Source organism: Phragmites australis, chromosome 5, assembly GCF_958298935.1.
Source record: "Phragmites australis chromosome 5, lpPhrAust1.1, whole genome shotgun sequence".
NCBI lineage: Eukaryota > Viridiplantae > Streptophyta > Magnoliopsida > Poales > Poaceae > Phragmites > Phragmites australis.
In genome coordinates this window covers 2,307,567-2,326,274 of record NC_084925.1, presented here as the reverse complement: position 1 = coordinate 2,326,274, position 18,708 = coordinate 2,307,567, and the positions used below count along the sequence as shown (strand labels likewise).

Sequence of the window (18,708 nt, the reverse complement as noted above, 5' to 3'; positions counted from 1 at the left end):
TCGTGCAAAGTAATTTTGCGAAACTTGTGACGCCGTTTCTGTCAGTTTTGAACTGTTGAACCATCCCAGAGAAATCATTGCTTGAAAAGCTACATCTATCTCCTGTAAGAATAAAACGTTCTACGTGCTTCGTGTTTATTCAATCCAGCACTAGCACTCCAGCAGAAACATAGTATTTGGTATAGGTACATAAGCTCTGCTCCTGACAATTGAGTCTTAACCTTAAGCCCATGGCTAAACACTGAAAACAAGTTCCTTTATTACATTTGGCACGCCATAAAGACTAAGACAACGCTACTGTACAAAACTTTTTACAGAACATTCAGCTTCAGGTTTCAAGGACGTCTCAAAGTTGAGCTCTTCGTGTGCCATCTAGACTTGCTGATTATCCTCCTAAGCGCTTGCTTGGCTTCTTCTAGTGTTTCCACGCTGTAATCCACTTCAAATGCTATCCTCTGGATGTTGTACTGCAAAAACCCATAAAAAACAGAAGCTTCAGGACTTTATTGTGTTGCACCACCCATTAAGAAACGGCAATAATCATGGCAGCATAATATTCAACAGCATAAGTGCATGGTGTCATTATTAGAATTGGAAAGAAAAAACCGATGGGTGTTCCACTAGAGCTCACGTTCGACATGCCATGGTTTTTATTTGAATAATTTGATCAACTAATCTTGATGAGGTTTATCTCTGTTATTAAGAAATCCTTACCCGTCTAACAATGAATTCCAAGTATCTACCGGCGTTACGTCTAAGTGTCAAGCATGTTAAAATCCGGAGACATAGAATGCGAAATTTGTGATGCAAGTACAATATTAACGGTATATCTGGCTTGTAACTGCGCTCTTCAATTCTTCATATATTACCTCAAGACCACATGACACGAAACTTCAATTATCCAGAGATGCAAAGCAAGTGCATCACGATATAACAATGAAGTTTAGATGCTCATTATTGCATAACATGGAACACTGCATCTAAAGATAAGCTTCAGAAGATTGTACCTGTGCACCTTGTCGGACACGAATATCGATACCTTTGCTATCCATTGATATAAGAGCTACATCATCTACCTCTCCTTCAGCTGATAAAAGTTCTTTCAGAGGTTTTGAGAACATTGCGTTGAGTTCCTATTCAAAGAGCAAAATATGGCACGTGTTAATTATCCAAAGAGCAGGGGAAACACTTTCAAATATAACACGTAAGGTCTGGTCCGTCTGGAAAGATAAACTGCACATATTCAGCGGATAAAAATGCACTTCAGGCTGTTCTTTGAGCAGATGCTCATTAGCTTACCTTCAAATTTTGTTCCCCGCCATCGATTGCAATCTTATCAGGTTGCTGAGCCTCAAATTCCTTCACATCTACCCAAGCAACAGTACCAAAACCTCCAATGAAATATATGTCGCTGGAACAAAGTTCACATGAAACTATTAATTACAATTACCAGTGAATCTCAGAGGGGGGGGGGGGGGGACCCATGCTTGTAATATCAAACTAAATAAAGTAAAACTTGTGCAATCTCACACATTATTGCAACACCATATTAATATTCAACCAGAAAAAAGGGTTAGAGAAATAGATCCGTCTGAAAGATTAACTGAACTAGAACAGAGCCACGAATTGTAATATTAGAAAGGACCAAGTTGCCCTGATTGTCCCAATAATACTCTTGATTAGTTTTTTTTCTTTTAAAATTAAATGAAAAACAAAATTACATATTGATCATGTAAACTGATCAATTATAGCTGATTCACTTGTAAGTGAGCTCAAACAGCAAACAAATTAAATGTAAATCTCTTGTATTTTGTTTTAGATAATAACTGCATTTATCCCAACAAGACAAGCAAGAATAAAATGCGTGTTACATAGAAACACCAATGAAAATGAAATATCAAAGAACAATATATGAAATATAGATAAAATGGTTCTCATTGATGCAAGTTCATGAACTACCTTATCGTATGCATTCTGTAGTAGTAAAAGTTACCCCACTGTTGGGATGCCCACTGTTGATGCTTTGAAACATACTGCTGATGAGCCCATTCCTGACAGAGTAATTAGTCATTATTTCTACTAAAAAATTAGCCAAAAACCTGAAGAGAAGAATATCCATGGCAGAAACATATGCATAGAGCTTCCACTTGAAGCTTCATTTTAGAGCTTTTCTGGCCAAGTGAAGGACTATGCATAGAGTTTCCATGGAAGTTGTACCCAAACGCAAATTCTTCTTCTTAACGCAAAGACATTCAGTTCTCTTGCGTGTTTGGAAGAAAAAAAAGAGCTTTCTGGCCAAGTTATTTACATCATGTAACCTGCCTCATTGGAAATGAATTCCAGCCTCTAGACAAGACTGATGTTAAACTCATGTTCATGAATCTTCCACACACACACACACACCCTTGGAATGACTACCTGACTGGCAGGTTTTCAGCTAGGATGGGTGCTATTGACTGGTATATGATCAGAATTGGTGAACGGAAATACATAATTAACTGCGACTTTAACTTCTGATTTAAGCTCAAGGCAGGTCCAAAACAGGCGCCTTGCTTTTGAGATTATTTTAATCACTTGATGTAGAACATAAGCTGCTGAAGCCAGAAGGGGATAGCTTTCCAAAATACACGGTTCATATACAAGCCGACTTAGTAGAGCAGTAGCAAGACAGTCAGATGGCAGAGAACCAAGTTAAAGTAAAAAAAAATTAGCAATATGGCACACATCTTGGAAAATAGCTTCATCAGTCCAAAAGATCAAACACAAATTTTACCGAATCGAATGGCATGACTTTGACGGAGTTGGTATTCAGGAAAAGAGATAATATGATTAGCAATTTTAGTACAAACCTGTTGTTCAGCAGGCAACGGAACAGCATCACCAAAGATAGTCACTCGTGCATTTGACAGTCCACTCCATCCAGGTACCTAAGGAAGAATCAGAAGATTTTCAGCACCAAATCAACAAAGAATTTTCAAGAGCTGATATAGCATAGTAGATTGTCAAATTTACCTGTACAACAAGGGTGCATCTTGGGTCTGCCAACAAATTTCTCGTGTGGATAGCTAACGGGGATAGTGAAAAAATTGGGTCTGCATGAAGAAATTGCAAATTTTTTGAAACAAGTGTACAATTTAGAAACTTGGTCAATACAATATGGGAGGTTGAATTACTTACGGCCTATTGGGTCAGATGCAAAATCTACCAGAGAACCGAATGGGTATCCTTCACGGCGATGATGCATCCGCGACATGACAGTGCACAAATGAGCAAACCTTGCCTGGTTTTGAAAAAGAAACATGAACATAGTTATTCAAAGTTCCTTTCACTTTCCATGTTTTAGTGTTTACCACTTTCTATCTTAGGTACAACTAAACCAAACCAATTTATAGTTTTACTGGCTGCTAGCTACTGATAGAGATTCTTTACAGAAACTAAAATTTGGATTAAAAATACCTGTTCCATGAGGTTACGAACTGCCAAAGCTGGTGGTGGTAAATCATGAACAGCAGTTGCACTGTGCACACCACCTGAAATAGGTGTTCTGAATAGGCCAGACCTAGATCCACCAGAGTTACCCCCACCAGTTCCAGAAATACCAATCTCATCATGGCTTTCACGTAGAGTTACATTATTCTTTCAATATCACAAAGAGGAAGAAAACAATCATCCGCTTTGGAGAGCTCTTAAACAACTAATAACCATACAATGAAATAACAATTAAACATATGCCTCATTGATACCAAAAGGGTAAGAGCTTGTGAAAGAGAACATTTCCCCAATAAAATATTAAGAAGAATGAAGATTTAGCTGTGAGACGGTGACTATCCCAATAGTTCATCATTTCATTACTCTAGTGTATATATTGCAGTTGCTTGCAGTTACTGTGACATCGTTGTGCCTCTTATATGCATGTACTCTTTTAGGCATCAAAACAAATAACAAAGCACAAGGGTGTGTGTTTACACTTGCAAAAATATCAGTCCAAGTATAACTGTTGACTTAAGCAGTGAAGTTTGACCAGGAAGCTAACTGAGTTCAACATGGAGAAAGAAATATAACCACCAGTAGGGGTAGGAGAGAAGGTTCAAGGAAAAGTGAACATTATGAAAAGTAAGAAGACTAGAACTTACAAGGAAAGAAAAAAAAAATCTCTACAGCACTAGTACATCGCTTCCAACATTTTCAAAGACAAATCCAGAGAAGATCAATCCACCATCCATGATAAGCCCACCAGGGAAAAAAGTTTACAAAATAAAAGGCAAATATGCACAAATAAACTCAAGCTTGTGTAAATATGCATCTCAATACTCTCAGCACAACCGTGAGAAAGTTCATGCATGGACAAGGTTAATTTTCATGAAATAATCTAACTGAGCAACATGCAATATTATGTAGGGTTCTGCATATGGCAAAAGCTGCTGAAGTAGTGAAATATTAGTAGATTACGTTCCGTCTTCAGCCAAGCCTCACAAAAGAAAAGGATTGATCTTTGGCTGATTCAATAATGCTTGTCACAACATATTAAACCAAAAAAACATACACCTTGACTTGAACACATAATTTCACTACTAGGATGAACAAAGTTGCCAAATTACTCTTGCAACAACAAGTGGTATTTTTGAAACGAAACCGGCAGGAGAACTGCCAATTATATTAATAAACAAACAATTGGTATCAAGCTTGCAAATGGCAGAGATATGACGCTATAGTGCCAAAAGAATGCAAGAATATCGCAATTCACGCTTTTTGCCGATATATCGCCGATTATAGCAATATATCATCTTGGTGCCAAGACCGATATATCACCGATATATGTCAAGTTGTGTTTGGGTCAGGTTTTTGGCCATTTTGGCCCAATAAAGCCCAACCCAATGGCCACATATATAAAGGTGAAGTGCAGCCAGAAACCTAGCCGTCAAAAAACTGAGCTCGTGACTACTGCGTGCTGCTGCTTCTTTGTTCATCCTCTCAGATTTGATTCCATGTCCTGCCAAGTAAGCGAATCTGCCATGTTTTAGGTATGAAATGGGTGCTTTAATCTTCCCTTTATGCTCTAGTATATCTTCATATGATTTCTGAGTTGTTTGTTATTGAACATCAGTTCTTGATTCTTCAAATACTAAGTTGCTTTTTCTTTAATCAATGTAGCTTTGCTACTGCGGACCATGTCCACCTCTGCATCGCATTTTAGCAAGCATAAATCGAAAGATCCAGCATGGGACCATGGATTTTTGCCAGATCCGAACAACATGAACAAGGTTCAATGCAAGTATTAGTGTGACTAGATTGAAGAATCCTCTTGCTGGGATTCCCAGAGATGTTATGGTAAAATAGGTAAATATTCATAATATGTTTTAACCTTCATAGGCTGATATATGACGCTATAACCCTAAACGCTTAGCGGAACATACGCTAGTTGCAACTTGATTGGTATTGATTAAAGAGCAAATTCCTCCCACGATATTAATTGTTCCAACTGGTTAAATAATATGAATTGCTGTCAACCTTGACAAATTTTATTGATCCTTTTCAAATGTCAACATATTATTTATTCCTAAAAACATCTTTAACTATTTCACTTCATGGGCGATTAAAGCAGTTGAACTCTCACCAACTCGAACGAGTTCAGAGCAGCAATCCAAACAACCAAGGAACAATCTCCCACGCAAAAAAATCACACGAGACGAATTTCTGACAGCGCATCAGCTAGTACCTCGAGTAGAGGCAAATATTCCTCCTGGCTACCCGCGTCATCGGCGGGGTTGGGGGACCCGTCTTCCCCTCCACCAGCGAGCAGGCAGCCGCCGCGGCGAGGAGGAGCACGCGGCCTGCGCGTGGAGATGGCGAGGGCGGAGGGGATCCTGCGAGCCCTGGGGAGCGCGACGGCGGCCCGGAGGCGGGACGGGGAGGTATACGCTTCTCCGGCGATCGCCGGCGGCGAGAGCACGGAGGAGCGCGCGACGAGAGCCTCCATAGGAGTAAGGGGGAGGCGACAGAGAGAGGTGGGGGGGAGGGGGAGACGGAGAGCAAGGGGATGGAGGATGGGTACGTATGGTGTGACCGCGCGTGTGTCTATGCCATCCATCAGCCGTGTGATCGAGATCGAACGGCTCAGACTGGGCTTGCACCCTTCCCATAGATCCCATGGACTGAAATGGAATCTTTATCGCACTATCAGATACAGACAAATGCATCTAAAAAACCAAAAAAAAAAAGACAAATGCATCGGATCGTTTGACTAAACAGTACAATTTTTCTTCCAACTGGAACGTTGTTTCTGAAACGTTATATAAATAGCAGGAACAGACTCGTGTCAGCAATGCAAATCAGATCAGCTTACCAGCACTTGCTTATGCATGTGCTTAAACTATGGGTTAATGCATCATTTGATAATTCGAAAAAAATGCATCATTTGATTTTGGGCGACAATTTTTGCCAAAAAAAAAATCTATTTTACAACCCTTCACTTTTCAACCCTTAACTAAGAAAAATTGAAAACAGTTTACTTTTCAACCTTTAGCTAAATTTAGGATGGATTTGGGTGACGTGGTAACATGGCCAACGGTTGAAACAGTTTTTAAATTAAAAAAAATCATAAATGACTTAAAATAACTCTAAAAATTCTCACTTGTACAATGGAGTAATTATAACATAAACAAATTTTGTATAAGTAAAATGATGTACAACCGAACGGAAAAACGTATAGTGTTTTAAAACTAAATCAAGCCATTTTTTGCATGCCCGATCAAGAACTTTAATTCAACTCTTACCAAATTGATTTAGATATAAACTTTATCAACTGCATATTGGAGTACTTAGAACCTAAATTAATTTGGTCGGAAGGAAATAAAGTTTAATCGACAAAAAATATTTTATTTAGTTTTATGCACTATTTTGGCATTCTGATTATACTTTATTTCAATCATACAAAATATATATAGCTCGAGTGAGAGTTTTTACAGTGTTTTTTAAGTCACTTACCAATTTTAAGAATTAAAAAAATGTTTCAGCCTTAGGCCACGTTGCCAAGTCACCAAAACCACTCCAAATTTAAGGAAAAGATTGAAAAGCACTATAAAAAACTATTTTTTAGATATCAAGGTGTCTTTTCACATGTGATTCAAATTACAAACCGAATGAGCAGTTACTTTCCATAGAATCGGTGATGTTTTAAGAGAGAGTAAATTAGGATATTTAAAACTAATCGACTTTAAAAATTTTACAAGATAAATATATATTAATTTCTATCTAAATATGCTATAGTTTTATCTAGTGTGTCTATTCTATCGTTTAAAGGTTTGCAACATATAGCTAATCTAAAAAACTGCTCTATAAAGGTAAATATGAAAAGATATATTGCAAGAAGTAAATGCGGAAACGTAAAGATGGTAGAGAGAGCAAACTTTAACACCGTAGCTTTTTTTTTTTTTGAACGGCGGAATATCCGGCGTGTGTAATTTTAGCAGAAACAACAATATGTATTTTGGGTATAACTTTTTGCTCCAAACTCTGATTTTGATTAACTTGAACTGTATGAAAAGCTTGTGAAGAGATCTACAACATTATACAAAAATTCATCTCATTTGATCACATCAAAAATCATGGAACAAGTCAAATTTATTCCTCTCTTTGTCCCAGCTTCAGTAACTTATCTTTTGTTGCATCCATGAGACCTACATGTTAGTCCCGGCTTCAGTGACTTTAGTATATACTTGATAAACATGTTAGTCTCATTAACTATATTATCATTAATCATCAAATCGCATACATGCCTAAGAGTTTTTTATATGAATCGTTTCACATATATAGCTATGTTCGCTATAGTTGCTTACGACAGTCGTTTGTGGAAATGGGATTATTATCACAAACAGTTTCTTGTATGAATCATTTTTGTAAAATATCATTTTTAAAAACAGTTTCTTATATGAATCGTCTGTGTAAAAATTATTTTCAAAGACGGTTCCTTATATGATCTGTCTCTTAAAATATAATGATTATCACATGTTGTTTATTATATGAACCCTCTGTGTAAAAAGTATTTTCACAGGCGGTTTCTTATGTGAACAACCTATAAAAATAATATGATTTTTAAAGATGAGTGATATACGAAGTCGCTTGTGTAAAATGTATTTTTAGATGCGGTTCTCATGTGAACCGACTTTGAAAATTGGATCATAGCTTAACCTAAAAATTTATAATTTTTTCATATGAATTTAGATAGAGACAAACTTTATATAAAAATTGTAGCTCTTAATAAGATATACAACTTTGTAGTTAATTTTTTTTTTCATTTGAAGTCATTTAGATATCTAAATAATTATTTTCCAGAGACAGTTTTTAAATGGGATGGCATCGTATCTTTAAAAAAATTATAACTTTTTTATACGAAGTTGAATGATGACAAACTTTATATAGAAATTATATCACTTGATGAGATCTATAACTTTACAGTTAATTTTTTTTCATTTGAAATCATTTAGATATCTAAATAATTATTTAAAGTTTCACACAGAATATATCAAAATGATTGCATATGCTATTAATATCACTAGTACTTTTGTGATAAGATGGTAAGGTTGTATCGCGTTCGAACGCTAAGAACTGGACGCGCGCTATTAGGTTTTCACAGTGATGTGAACGGTTTTAACACTGAGAGCTGAAAAACAAACGATTTCAGAGTTGGAGTTTAGAAATCAGACACAGCTTATATCTGAGGGTTATAAAATGGACTTTTTTCCTTTTGGAAGAAGGTCTTATAAAGCCCTTGCAACGCCAGGGCTCGTAGTCTTAGTACTCAGGTAGGTTCCAGCGCACTCCCAAATTGCGAAGGAACAAATCTGGCATGCACTTTCAGCCTTCCGGTCGATGTCCATACAACTCATTTGCACAGTTTTCACCTCAAGAAAATAAAATGTGCAAGCTCCCCATTGCACAGTATTGATGATAATAATAAATGGAATGGTTACTGTGTCGTACATGTAACAAAAGGCTTGAGAAAATACCATCCCAATACCCTAACCTTGTTACTTTCCCGAGACCTTGGCAACTTAAGGGAGGGGGAAACTTGTTACCATCCCAAGACCCTAACCTTCAAAACTACATGTCACTTTTCTGTAATCCTGTATCCTATTATGTAGATGCTAGCATGTAAAATGCCCTCCATCTTTCTAAAGCAAAGAATAGAGCAAACAAAAATGTATGTACAGAAAGATTCGTTGCTGTTCCTTTCATGAGTTCTCTTCCATCTATATCATTGCCTGGCCATTGCAGGTGCTCTTGGAGAAATTTTATTGTATAACAGATACCGTCCAATTTGTATCACGAACCAACCAAAAACAGACACGTGGTTGTGTGGAGCAAGAGAAGCACATCCCCACCAAACCCGCCTCTTCTTCACCGCTATGCTGCCCTCATCGATACCCTCACCGGCTCTTATTTGCCGTGGTACTGACTGGTGGGCGTGACGGGGCAAGAGATCAAGGCTGCGCATTGGCGGCTGGCGTGGGAGTGGCTAGGACAGTGGCATCATGATGGTGATGGCAGTCGTCAATGATAGATTCATAGCCAAGAATTAGGGAGGCTCAACTTCTTCTTCCTCTTCCCTCATGTCCTCTTTTTTCTCTTCTTCTCTTCTTCTTTCTCTCGCATACCTAAACATTGTAAGGGGTTTAGAGGCTCTCAAGTGTTCCTGGAGGCTCAAGCCCCCCTTTGGATCCGTCACTGGCGATCGCACGCCCTTGCCTGTGGTGGGGCGGCAGCTCCGGTCGGCCCCACCACACGTATTGGTGACCATCCATGAGATGTAAATTTCGTTCTTCTTCCTGTAATTATGTGTAGTCTTGAAAAGAGATTACAAAGAAACTGACCTATGCAATGTATATATTATGTGCTAGCATGTTGATCCGATGCGAAGTTTGAAGGACATTGCCCTGCCTCTGCTGATCAACCTAAGCTCTTCTTCTCTTGTCCATTCCAATGTGTTGTGCAATACTGCGATTTGATATTTCTGGTGAGCCGGCATCAACGAAGGCCATCTTCTTTCTTGGAATACAAGAAGCAGCAAAGGCAGTAGCGGAAAGTGCAGCGGAGGGGCAGAGTTGCAGAGAAGAGCTGGAGCCTGAAGTTGAATGTTCTAATCATGTCATCCCAAGTTGACTGAAATTCATCTGCACTAAAGCATCCTAAAAGACATTTCTGAAATTTGGCCTTGAACAATTTATTTTCATACATTGCAGGAAGATGCTTCTTGGCATTAACAGCGATATGCCAAACAAAGGATCCAGTAGTTTCATCTGACAGAAAAGCGCCACCAAACAACTTGTTCTTCCAATGGTGCTTGATTCCAACTAAAAACGCACAAATCAAGTTATACTTATTAGTTCTATGAGTTGTGTCAAACACCACTATATCTCCAAAAAAATCATAGTCCATCTTAGATCTACCATCCCTCCAAAACATGTTGGTCATTTGACCACGTTGGTTCACTTGAACCAAATAGAAAAATAGTGGATCCTCAATTTGCTTATGTTTGAAGTGAAAATAACATAATCTGTGTTCTAATTTCTGCCTCGTGAATAAGCTTATGTTTGAAGTGAAAATAACATAATCTGTGTTCTAATTTCTGCCTCGTGAATAAATGTAAGAATGAGGATAGGATAGGTTTAATCTGAAAATCGTATTCTCATCCCTTGGTTCATTTGCTTTTATGGCTCCTCCATGGTCTCTCTTTTCTCCATTCACGAATCAATACACCTTTGACAAGCAACGACGAAAAGCTGGGCACAGACATGGGTGGGAATGCGCAGAGCTCTAGCGCCCAAAGTAATGGCTATCTTGTTATATTTATGCAACCTCGTGGCCAGGATCTCCCTAACGTGTACGTTTTTATTGGTTCGTGACATGAAACAGGTTGTATCCTTGTTACACAATAAAATTTCTCGTGCTCTTGACCCAAGCTAAGGAAGATAGGGAAATGCACGCCGAAGATGATTCGCAGCTGTCTATACGGCTCATCTATTTCGTAACATTCTCAAAAGAATAACCATATTAGTGATGCCTGTTATACTTGCATAGCTTTGCTACAGACAAATAGTAATGTATAATCACTCGTCAAGGAGATCACTACAGCTGTACAATAACATCACGGCAAGTCAATATGATTGAAAACAAAAACACAATTCCATACGAACAAAATAGGATAAAGTAGTGCACTTTTATCAATATAGGATGGTTCTTAACTCAACTGTACTCATTTTATCAGTGCATTTTACTTCAGAGAATTATCCCTTACGCTGGTTTTGTTCACTTTTTAGCTCAATTAAATATAATTTTGTTTGACCGGAATATGTATTAAAGGTTTGTTTGTATTGCAACTATATTTATCACGTGTTAGCTAAATGTGACTTACCACAAAAGTGTGGGTAATAAATTTTTAACTATAAGTGTAACAAAATTAGTAAAACACTGAGCGTATAACGTGTCTGTTGAAAAGATAAGAAAATATAATTTATTATAGTTGTGACAGTGAACTAACTAGTTAACTAAAAATATGATTAGGGAGTGCATATCAGTCATAAACGGTCGGCTGTGCCGTGTGTCCCAGGATCGGCTGGTCCGGCACGTCAACCACCCCCTCACCAAACACACGCACGCATCGCATCGCGTGCCGCCCGTCCGATCCGTCGCATGCATGCAGCGCAGTCAATCAGACCGCACCATTCTTCCCGGCCGTCCCGATTTCCGAGCGACAAAAACGTGTCGGGCCGCGGCGAGGACTCCTCCCAATCCGACGGCCGCTCGGCGTCCATCCGCCGGATCGACGGCGCCCGCGAGGCGACGCCACCCCTGCTGGCCCGTCGGAATATTCCTCGCCCTCTCCCCCATCCTGTCCTCACGGGACTCCCCTTCTGTTCCTCCTCCCTTCCGCTCGCGGGCTCGCGCGGCTGGAGGTGGCGATTGCGAACGAAACCGATCCGATTCGGCCGTCCCCGGCGCTGCCGCTCTGATCCTAGCTGCCCCCTCGGCCAGGTGCTTCCTCTCCGCCCCCATCTTGTGCGGGTGAATCTTCCGCGCTCTTGTTCTTTCCCTTTCTGTTTTGGCTGGTTTGGTGCGCGGTCCGAGGTCGGCGGTTTCTTGGCCAGACTCGATCGATCTCGCTTCGGAAGAGCTGGTGCATCGTTTCCAGTTCTTGATCTGGGTTACCCGGGATTTAATTTCAAGCACTAATTGGCACCTGCGCAGTTGAGTATAATTTGGTACCAACCATCTGGTGCTTTGGTGACGAATTTGGTGCTGGGACTCTGTCCAACCCTTGTTGATGAGCAGGAATGTGGTGATCGGTTGGTCCGTGTCCGTGATCTGCTGGCTTCGTGATTACTTGTCTGTGTAACCATCTGGGTGGTTGCCTCCAGGAACATGTCTGGGATTAGGAATTAGATTTAGATTGTCCCACAGAGGCTATTCTAAATGCTGGAGGAGATGTACAGCATTGCATGGTGGTGGGGCATGGACGGGTGATGAATGGGAGCCACTGACTGGGGATCGATGTTACCCAATGGTTGATGGTGAGAGCTACTTTGTGCGGAAGAAGCACACTTCATAGAGGCAAAGTCGCGGAGATGGGTTGATTTAGCAATGAATCTGCTCGGTTACCAAAACTATAATGCTCTAGTTCAACAAGCACTTCATCTATTTGCAACAACGTATAGCGGCGCTTAGCGGCAGGGGTTCCACTTAGCGATTAGCGATATAGCGTGATATATCGGCAAATAAAGGTTAAAATATATTATGAATATTTACCTATTTTACCATAATTTTGCGTAGTCACATTTACTAATCAACACACGAAGCATATTGATAAAGTACGAGACATGTAGTAGCAAAGGAAACATTATCAATAAAAGTAGACAAATATGGTCTATTGGTCTTTTAAGCTCAACACCAATATAACAATGCATCATCTCAAAGTCTCACAAACAAGGTAGATAGCAAGCACTAAATAATTATCTAAGTTACAATCCATGTCCCATAAATATCAAACATCTGATTCACCACCTCCTGATTCAGGGGATGAGCTCCCCTCAGTCCCTGACGACTCCATCTCAATATCTCAATTTCCATCCTTGGAAGAAGATGAGGGTGAGGACTGCAATTCTTCCTCCTCGACATGAATAACTTTCTTTCCTCTCTTTGCTTGGCTAGAATTGGAAGATGCAGTATTACGTGCTGCCCCTGCTCTTCTTTTCCTTGTTGGACGTGCAGTAGGTGCCACATGTGCAAGTTCAGCCGCTTGATCAGGTGCTAGCTTAGTTTTTTGACGGCTAGAGTTTCTGATTGCACTTCACCTTTATATATGTGACCATTGGGTTGGGCTCTATTGGGCCAAAATGGCTAAAAACCAGACCCAAACACAACTTGACATATATCGGTGATATATCAATCTTGGCGCCAAGACGATATATCGCTGTAATTGGCGATGAATCGGCAAAAAGCGTGAATTGCGATATTCTTGCATTCTTTTGGCACCATCCACTATTTTGACACGATAGCGTCATATTGCCGCTATTTACAAGCAAATATCACAAAACTTTATTTCTTCGAGGTAAACTATCACAAAACTACACTTTTTTGTTTCCTTTTTATGTAACTTATCACAGAACTACATCTTTTTTGTTTCTGTTTCACAAAACCACCCTTTCTTTGCAACAATTTTTCACAAAACCACACTTCTGTTCAGTTGAACAGCCCGGACCCACATGGCATACTCATGGAGGTTGCGAGTATGACATGTGGGCCTAGAATCTTCAAAGTGTAGTTTTGCGAAAATGTTGCAAAGAAAGTGTAGTTTTGCGAAATGGAAACAAAAAAGTGTAGTTCTATGGTACATAACTCAAAAGAAGTGTGGTTTGATGAAGGACCCCTTTTGTGAAATGGAAACAAAAAAAATATAGTTTTGTGATATTTAATTTTTATTTACATTTGGGACTTATTGCTATATCTAGCCTGTGCATCCCTCTGTTGGTATACCGTATTCTGTTTCTAAATTAATCTAAAACCTTATTGAGAACACTAATTTAACATATGAATGGACGCAGATTCCATTGGAACATGTACTATTTATAGTTTTATACTCCATTGGTGATACCAGCTCACAGGATCGTATTAGGATGCTATAGGCATTATAGATTAACGGTATATGCTGCAATTTGGGTTTATGTTCTAAATATTCTAGCTAGAGTTTTTACCTCAATGTTCATCAGAATAAAAGATGAGGAGGATATGTTATTTGGCGTGTACTTGAGGTGGATATGCTCTCTGCTGAGAAATGAGAGCACATTTGCGTCATTTTATTACCACAACTTACTGTAGCTGGAGACTTTTAGTTTTTTTGGCACTCTAGATAACTTCAACCACACTGTTATATCTGATCTGTGATTACAAAGATGTTTGGTCTTCTGCAATTGTAATTTGGTAAACATTTCAACTCGTTTTTTTAATCATTGCTTTTATACTAAGTTAATTTCTTCCATTTTCTTAGTATAAAATGGCGATGATGGTGGATCCTCCAAATGGAATTGGAAACCAAGGAAAGCATTACTACTCTATGTGGCAAACCTTATTTGAGATAGACACTAAATATGTGCCGATCAAGCCCATTGGGCGAGGAGCTTATGGAATAGTTTGTTCATCCATCAATCGTGAGACAAATGAGAAAGTAGCAATAAAGAAGATACACAACGTTTTCGACAACCGTGTGGATGCACTAAGGACTTTGCGGGAGCTGAAACTCCTTCGCCATCTCCGCCACGAGAATGTCATTGCTCTGAAGGACATAATGATGCCAATACATATGAGGAGCTTTAAGGATGTATACTTGGTCTATGAACTCATGGATACTGATCTGCACCAGATAATCAAATCGCCTCAGGGGCTTTCCAATGACCACTGCCAGTACTTTCTTTTTCAGGTAATGCTTGGATCCCTATTTTCTGTTCTGAATCTACTCGCCCATATTTATGTATATGAACAATAAACAGTAATTGTGTCTTGTAATTCTCTTTAACTATTGGTTACCTACATCAGCTATGTTGTGAAGCGTGCACTGTAGTAGTACTGCAGCGGAGGAGTACTATTATCATGGGTACTAATTTGAGGTTGATATTGTTGGGCCGCTGATCCAGTCTGGGTGTAGGTTTAGCCCTAATCTCAAAATCAATCTAGACCCAGTTGTATTGGTCTCTGCCGAACACCTTTTCTGATTTAGTCATTTTGACATAGAATTATTATAGTATTTGTTCAAAAGAAAGAAAATTGTGAAATCCAGAAAGAAAATTATTATAGCGCAGAGGCTGGAACCTTATTTCAATTTTGGAATAAAGCTTCTTTTATCTAAACAAAGAAAGAATTGAAATAATCACATGTAACACAGCATAATCTCCAGTGCGATTCTGGTTGGTTTTGCATATTCCTGCACTTAATTAATAGGATTTGATAGAACTGACAATAGTTGGCCATCTTCTTCTTCCAAGCTCATATTACTCTATGACTACATAGACAACATCAAATTGGATGTCATTGAATTACTTGAGCTTTCGTATTTCTTTTGGGCTAAAAGGATAATCTAACTTTTTTGGTTGTTCGACATATAGAATAGTCCAAATGTGATATGTGGACCTTTATGTTCTGCAAGTCCAAATCAGCAACCAGTTGGACATGCTGCACCTATGCAGCCTAAGGCCCATAAATCCAGTTTGCCTATGCCGTCACAGGCTCACAAATCCAGACATTCTCTTGTTGGCTTATCAAATATACATAAGTCAGCCATAGGCCCATCGTTATGCACCCTAAGACTAGCACCCTCTGTTCGTTATGCAGCCTAAGACTAGCACCCTCTGTTTAGATGTTATATCAATTGCAGCTTATTTTACTAACTTGTTCATGCCAGACCTCCTATTTCAAGTGATATATTGAGTAGGACTACTTGGACCTGACTTGGCCAGACCTCCCCTTTCAAATAGAACAACTTTTAGTGAAAAACGGGCCCTTGTGCTGCTGCAAAGTAGCATTTCTTTCAGCAGAACTTGCATGTTTACAAAGTATCCAATAGTAAATAAGTAGTTATTCATAGGGGCTTCCGCATGAAACTGCGAAAGTAGACCTTATTCTCTACATGAAGTAAATAGCAGGTTGATGAATTTCTTGTTGACCCTACCCTTCAGAAGTTCAGCTCCATTTTTATCTTGAGAACATTTGAATATTTTTGCCATTTAATTCTTATTGTTTGATATCTACTTTTTTGCTAATAATCTAAGACACTGTTCTTTTCTTGATTGTAGTTGCTCCGAGGACTGAAATATCTCCATTCAGCAGAAATACTCCACAGAGACCTAAAACCTGGAAATCTGCTGGTGAATGCAAACTGTGATCTGAAGATATGTGATTTTGGCCTTGCACGTACAAACAGTAGTAAAGGCCAGTTTATGACTGAATATGTCGTCACCCGCTGGTACAGAGCTCCTGAGCTGCTCCTCTGCTGTGACAATTACGGCACTTCCATAGATGTTTGGTCTGTTGGGTGCATCTTCGCTGAGCTCCTTGGCCGGAAGCCAATTTTTCCAGGAACTGAGTGCCTAAATCAGCTCAAGCTCATAGTGAATGTTCTCGGCACCATGAGTGAGTCTGACCTAGAGTTCATCGACAACCCAAAAGCTCGCAGATACATCAAGTCCCTTCCCTACACTCCCGGTGTTCCCCTCGTGAGTATGTACCCACATGCGCACCCTCTTGCCATTGATCTATTGCAGAAGATGCTCATCTTTGATCCCACCAAAAGGATTAGCGTCACCGAGGCCCTTGAGCACCCCTACATGTCTCCTCTGTACGATCCAAGTGCAAATCCTCCTGCCGAAGTGCCCATTGATCTGGACATAGACGAAAATATCAGTGCAGAGATGATCCGGGAAATGATGTGGCAGGAGATGCTTCACTACCACCCTGAAGTTGTCACAGCAATAAATATGTCATGATCTTCCACTGCCCCAGGACCTCGGCAGGCTCACTTTTTTTTATAAAAGCCTACTGCGATTATAGCGCCTATCTATTGTAGCACCCACAATGTATGTTTCGAAATTTGGCTTGTGTAAATACACGTCCAATAAGAACGGCGTATGGATAGTTCTTGTCATGGACCATTACTTGGTGTATGTACTGTCTATGTGTTGACTGGTGTTCTGTTGTATGAGTTCACGGAGTGCTGTTGTATGAGTTCACGGAGTGCTGTTGTATGAGTTCATGGAGTGCTGTTGCATGACTTCGGTAATGCTAATTTCCGATGCTTTTCTACTGTCTATGGGTTTAGTTTCAGCTTTCAATTGCTTGCTTTCCGGGTGATATTCCCAAGGTTTTGACCTTTTAGTTTCTCATTAGATAAGAGATGTGAGAATTTTCCCCGCTTTTGTTTCTCCCTTTTTTTTTTGGTTTTGCCTTGGAGAGGATAGAGATAGCTGTCTCAAGTTTACAATGTGAGGTAAAGGAAGGAAATAAAGTGATGTTAGAATATACAGTCATACAGCAATCAAAACAGATGATGCATTTTTATTCAGTTTTACTTGAAATAAAACAGTTGAACATCCATTGCAAAGCAGAACAGAAATTTGCAGCTGCTAAGATTATGCAACACCATTTTACAACATTTCTATTTATGTATTATGTTTATCAGTTGTCACCACTTAAAGAGGCAAAATACCTGCAGGTATGCAACTACATGAAACATGTACTACAGTTACTAGCAATTTTCTTGAGAAAAAAATACTACAGATCTCCTTGAAACATCATCGTCACATGAAAACTTTTGCAATTTCACAAGACGTCAGGTGTGGATACAAACTGTATATAAAGCAGCACGTGGCTGAAGCTCTCAGATCGTTGTACCTTTTTTACCTACAGTGCATCAAACAAAAAGAATGAAATAACTGAGCACAGCCCTGCTCACTTATCCACATCTGTACAACAATGGCAATTCATAGGTCAGTAGCCTCATTCCTGTTTCTACATGCTCAGCCCCCCGTACAGAGCGAAGGATACAAACTGTGTATAAAGCAGCAAGTGGCTGAAGCTCTCAGATCGTTGTACCTTTTTTTACCTACAGTGCATCAAACAAAAAGAATTGCTCACTTATCCACATCTGTACAAGATTCTAATGCCAAAAACAGCGCGGATAAAAATCATGACATGCCAATTCATAGGTCAGTAGCCTCATTCCTGTTTCTACATGCTCAGCCCCCCGTACAGAGCGAAGGAGCGATCCCTGTATACGTTGCTCTGCATGGCTGATCAACTAATCGGAGATTCAGCAGCAACTAGTCAGGAATGCTACGCCAACGGTCCCTATACTTGTCTGAGGTTTTAATTTAGGTTTCTGAACTCTTAAAGTGCAGATTTTTTATCCTTAAACTTGCTAAATGTGTCATCCATATTCAAAATCTCAAAAATAAATTTTAAGAGTTTGAGGACTTGGATGACACCTAAATAAATTTAGGGACTGTTGGTGAATTTTACTCTTCATTTTACGACCACCCTATGGACACGTTTTTTTCGCAAATAGGCTTCCAAACGAGGGTCCCTTTGGCCAAATATCCATACCTCCCGCCTCCAACCAGGCTACCGCGGCGGCGGCGGAGCACATCGGCGGCTACATTTTTTTTTGTC

At 39.5% G+C, this 18,708-nt stretch overlaps 2 protein-coding genes across 2 annotated transcripts; one reads left to right on the top strand and one right to left on the bottom strand.

Annotated features, from left to right (window-relative positions):
• Positions 1–103: 103 nt before the first annotated feature.
• LOC133918364 (uncharacterized) lies at positions 104–6,025 on the bottom strand. Its single transcript, XM_062362218.1, has 9 exons — positions 5,717–6,025; positions 3,457–3,636; positions 3,178–3,280; positions 3,013–3,092; positions 2,850–2,927; positions 1,960–2,051; positions 1,300–1,411; positions 1,008–1,133; positions 104–467 (listed from the first exon to the last, which is right to left on the bottom strand). The coding sequence occupies exons 1-9, from the start codon at positions 5,975–5,977 to the stop codon at positions 336–338; spliced, it is 1,164 nt and encodes a 387-aa protein (XP_062218202.1). The 5' UTR covers positions 5,978–6,025; the 3' UTR covers positions 104–335.
• A 5,764-nt stretch (positions 6,026–11,789) lies between these two features.
• LOC133918363 (mitogen-activated protein kinase 3-like) lies at positions 11,790–17,265 on the top strand. Its single transcript, XM_062362217.1, has 3 exons — positions 11,790–12,030; positions 14,540–14,968; positions 16,338–17,265. The coding sequence occupies exons 2-3, from the start codon at positions 14,546–14,548 to the stop codon at positions 17,025–17,027; spliced, it is 1,113 nt and encodes a 370-aa protein (XP_062218201.1). The 5' UTR covers positions 11,790–12,030; positions 14,540–14,545; the 3' UTR covers positions 17,028–17,265.
• The last annotated feature ends 1,443 nt before the right edge of the window (positions 17,266–18,708 follow it).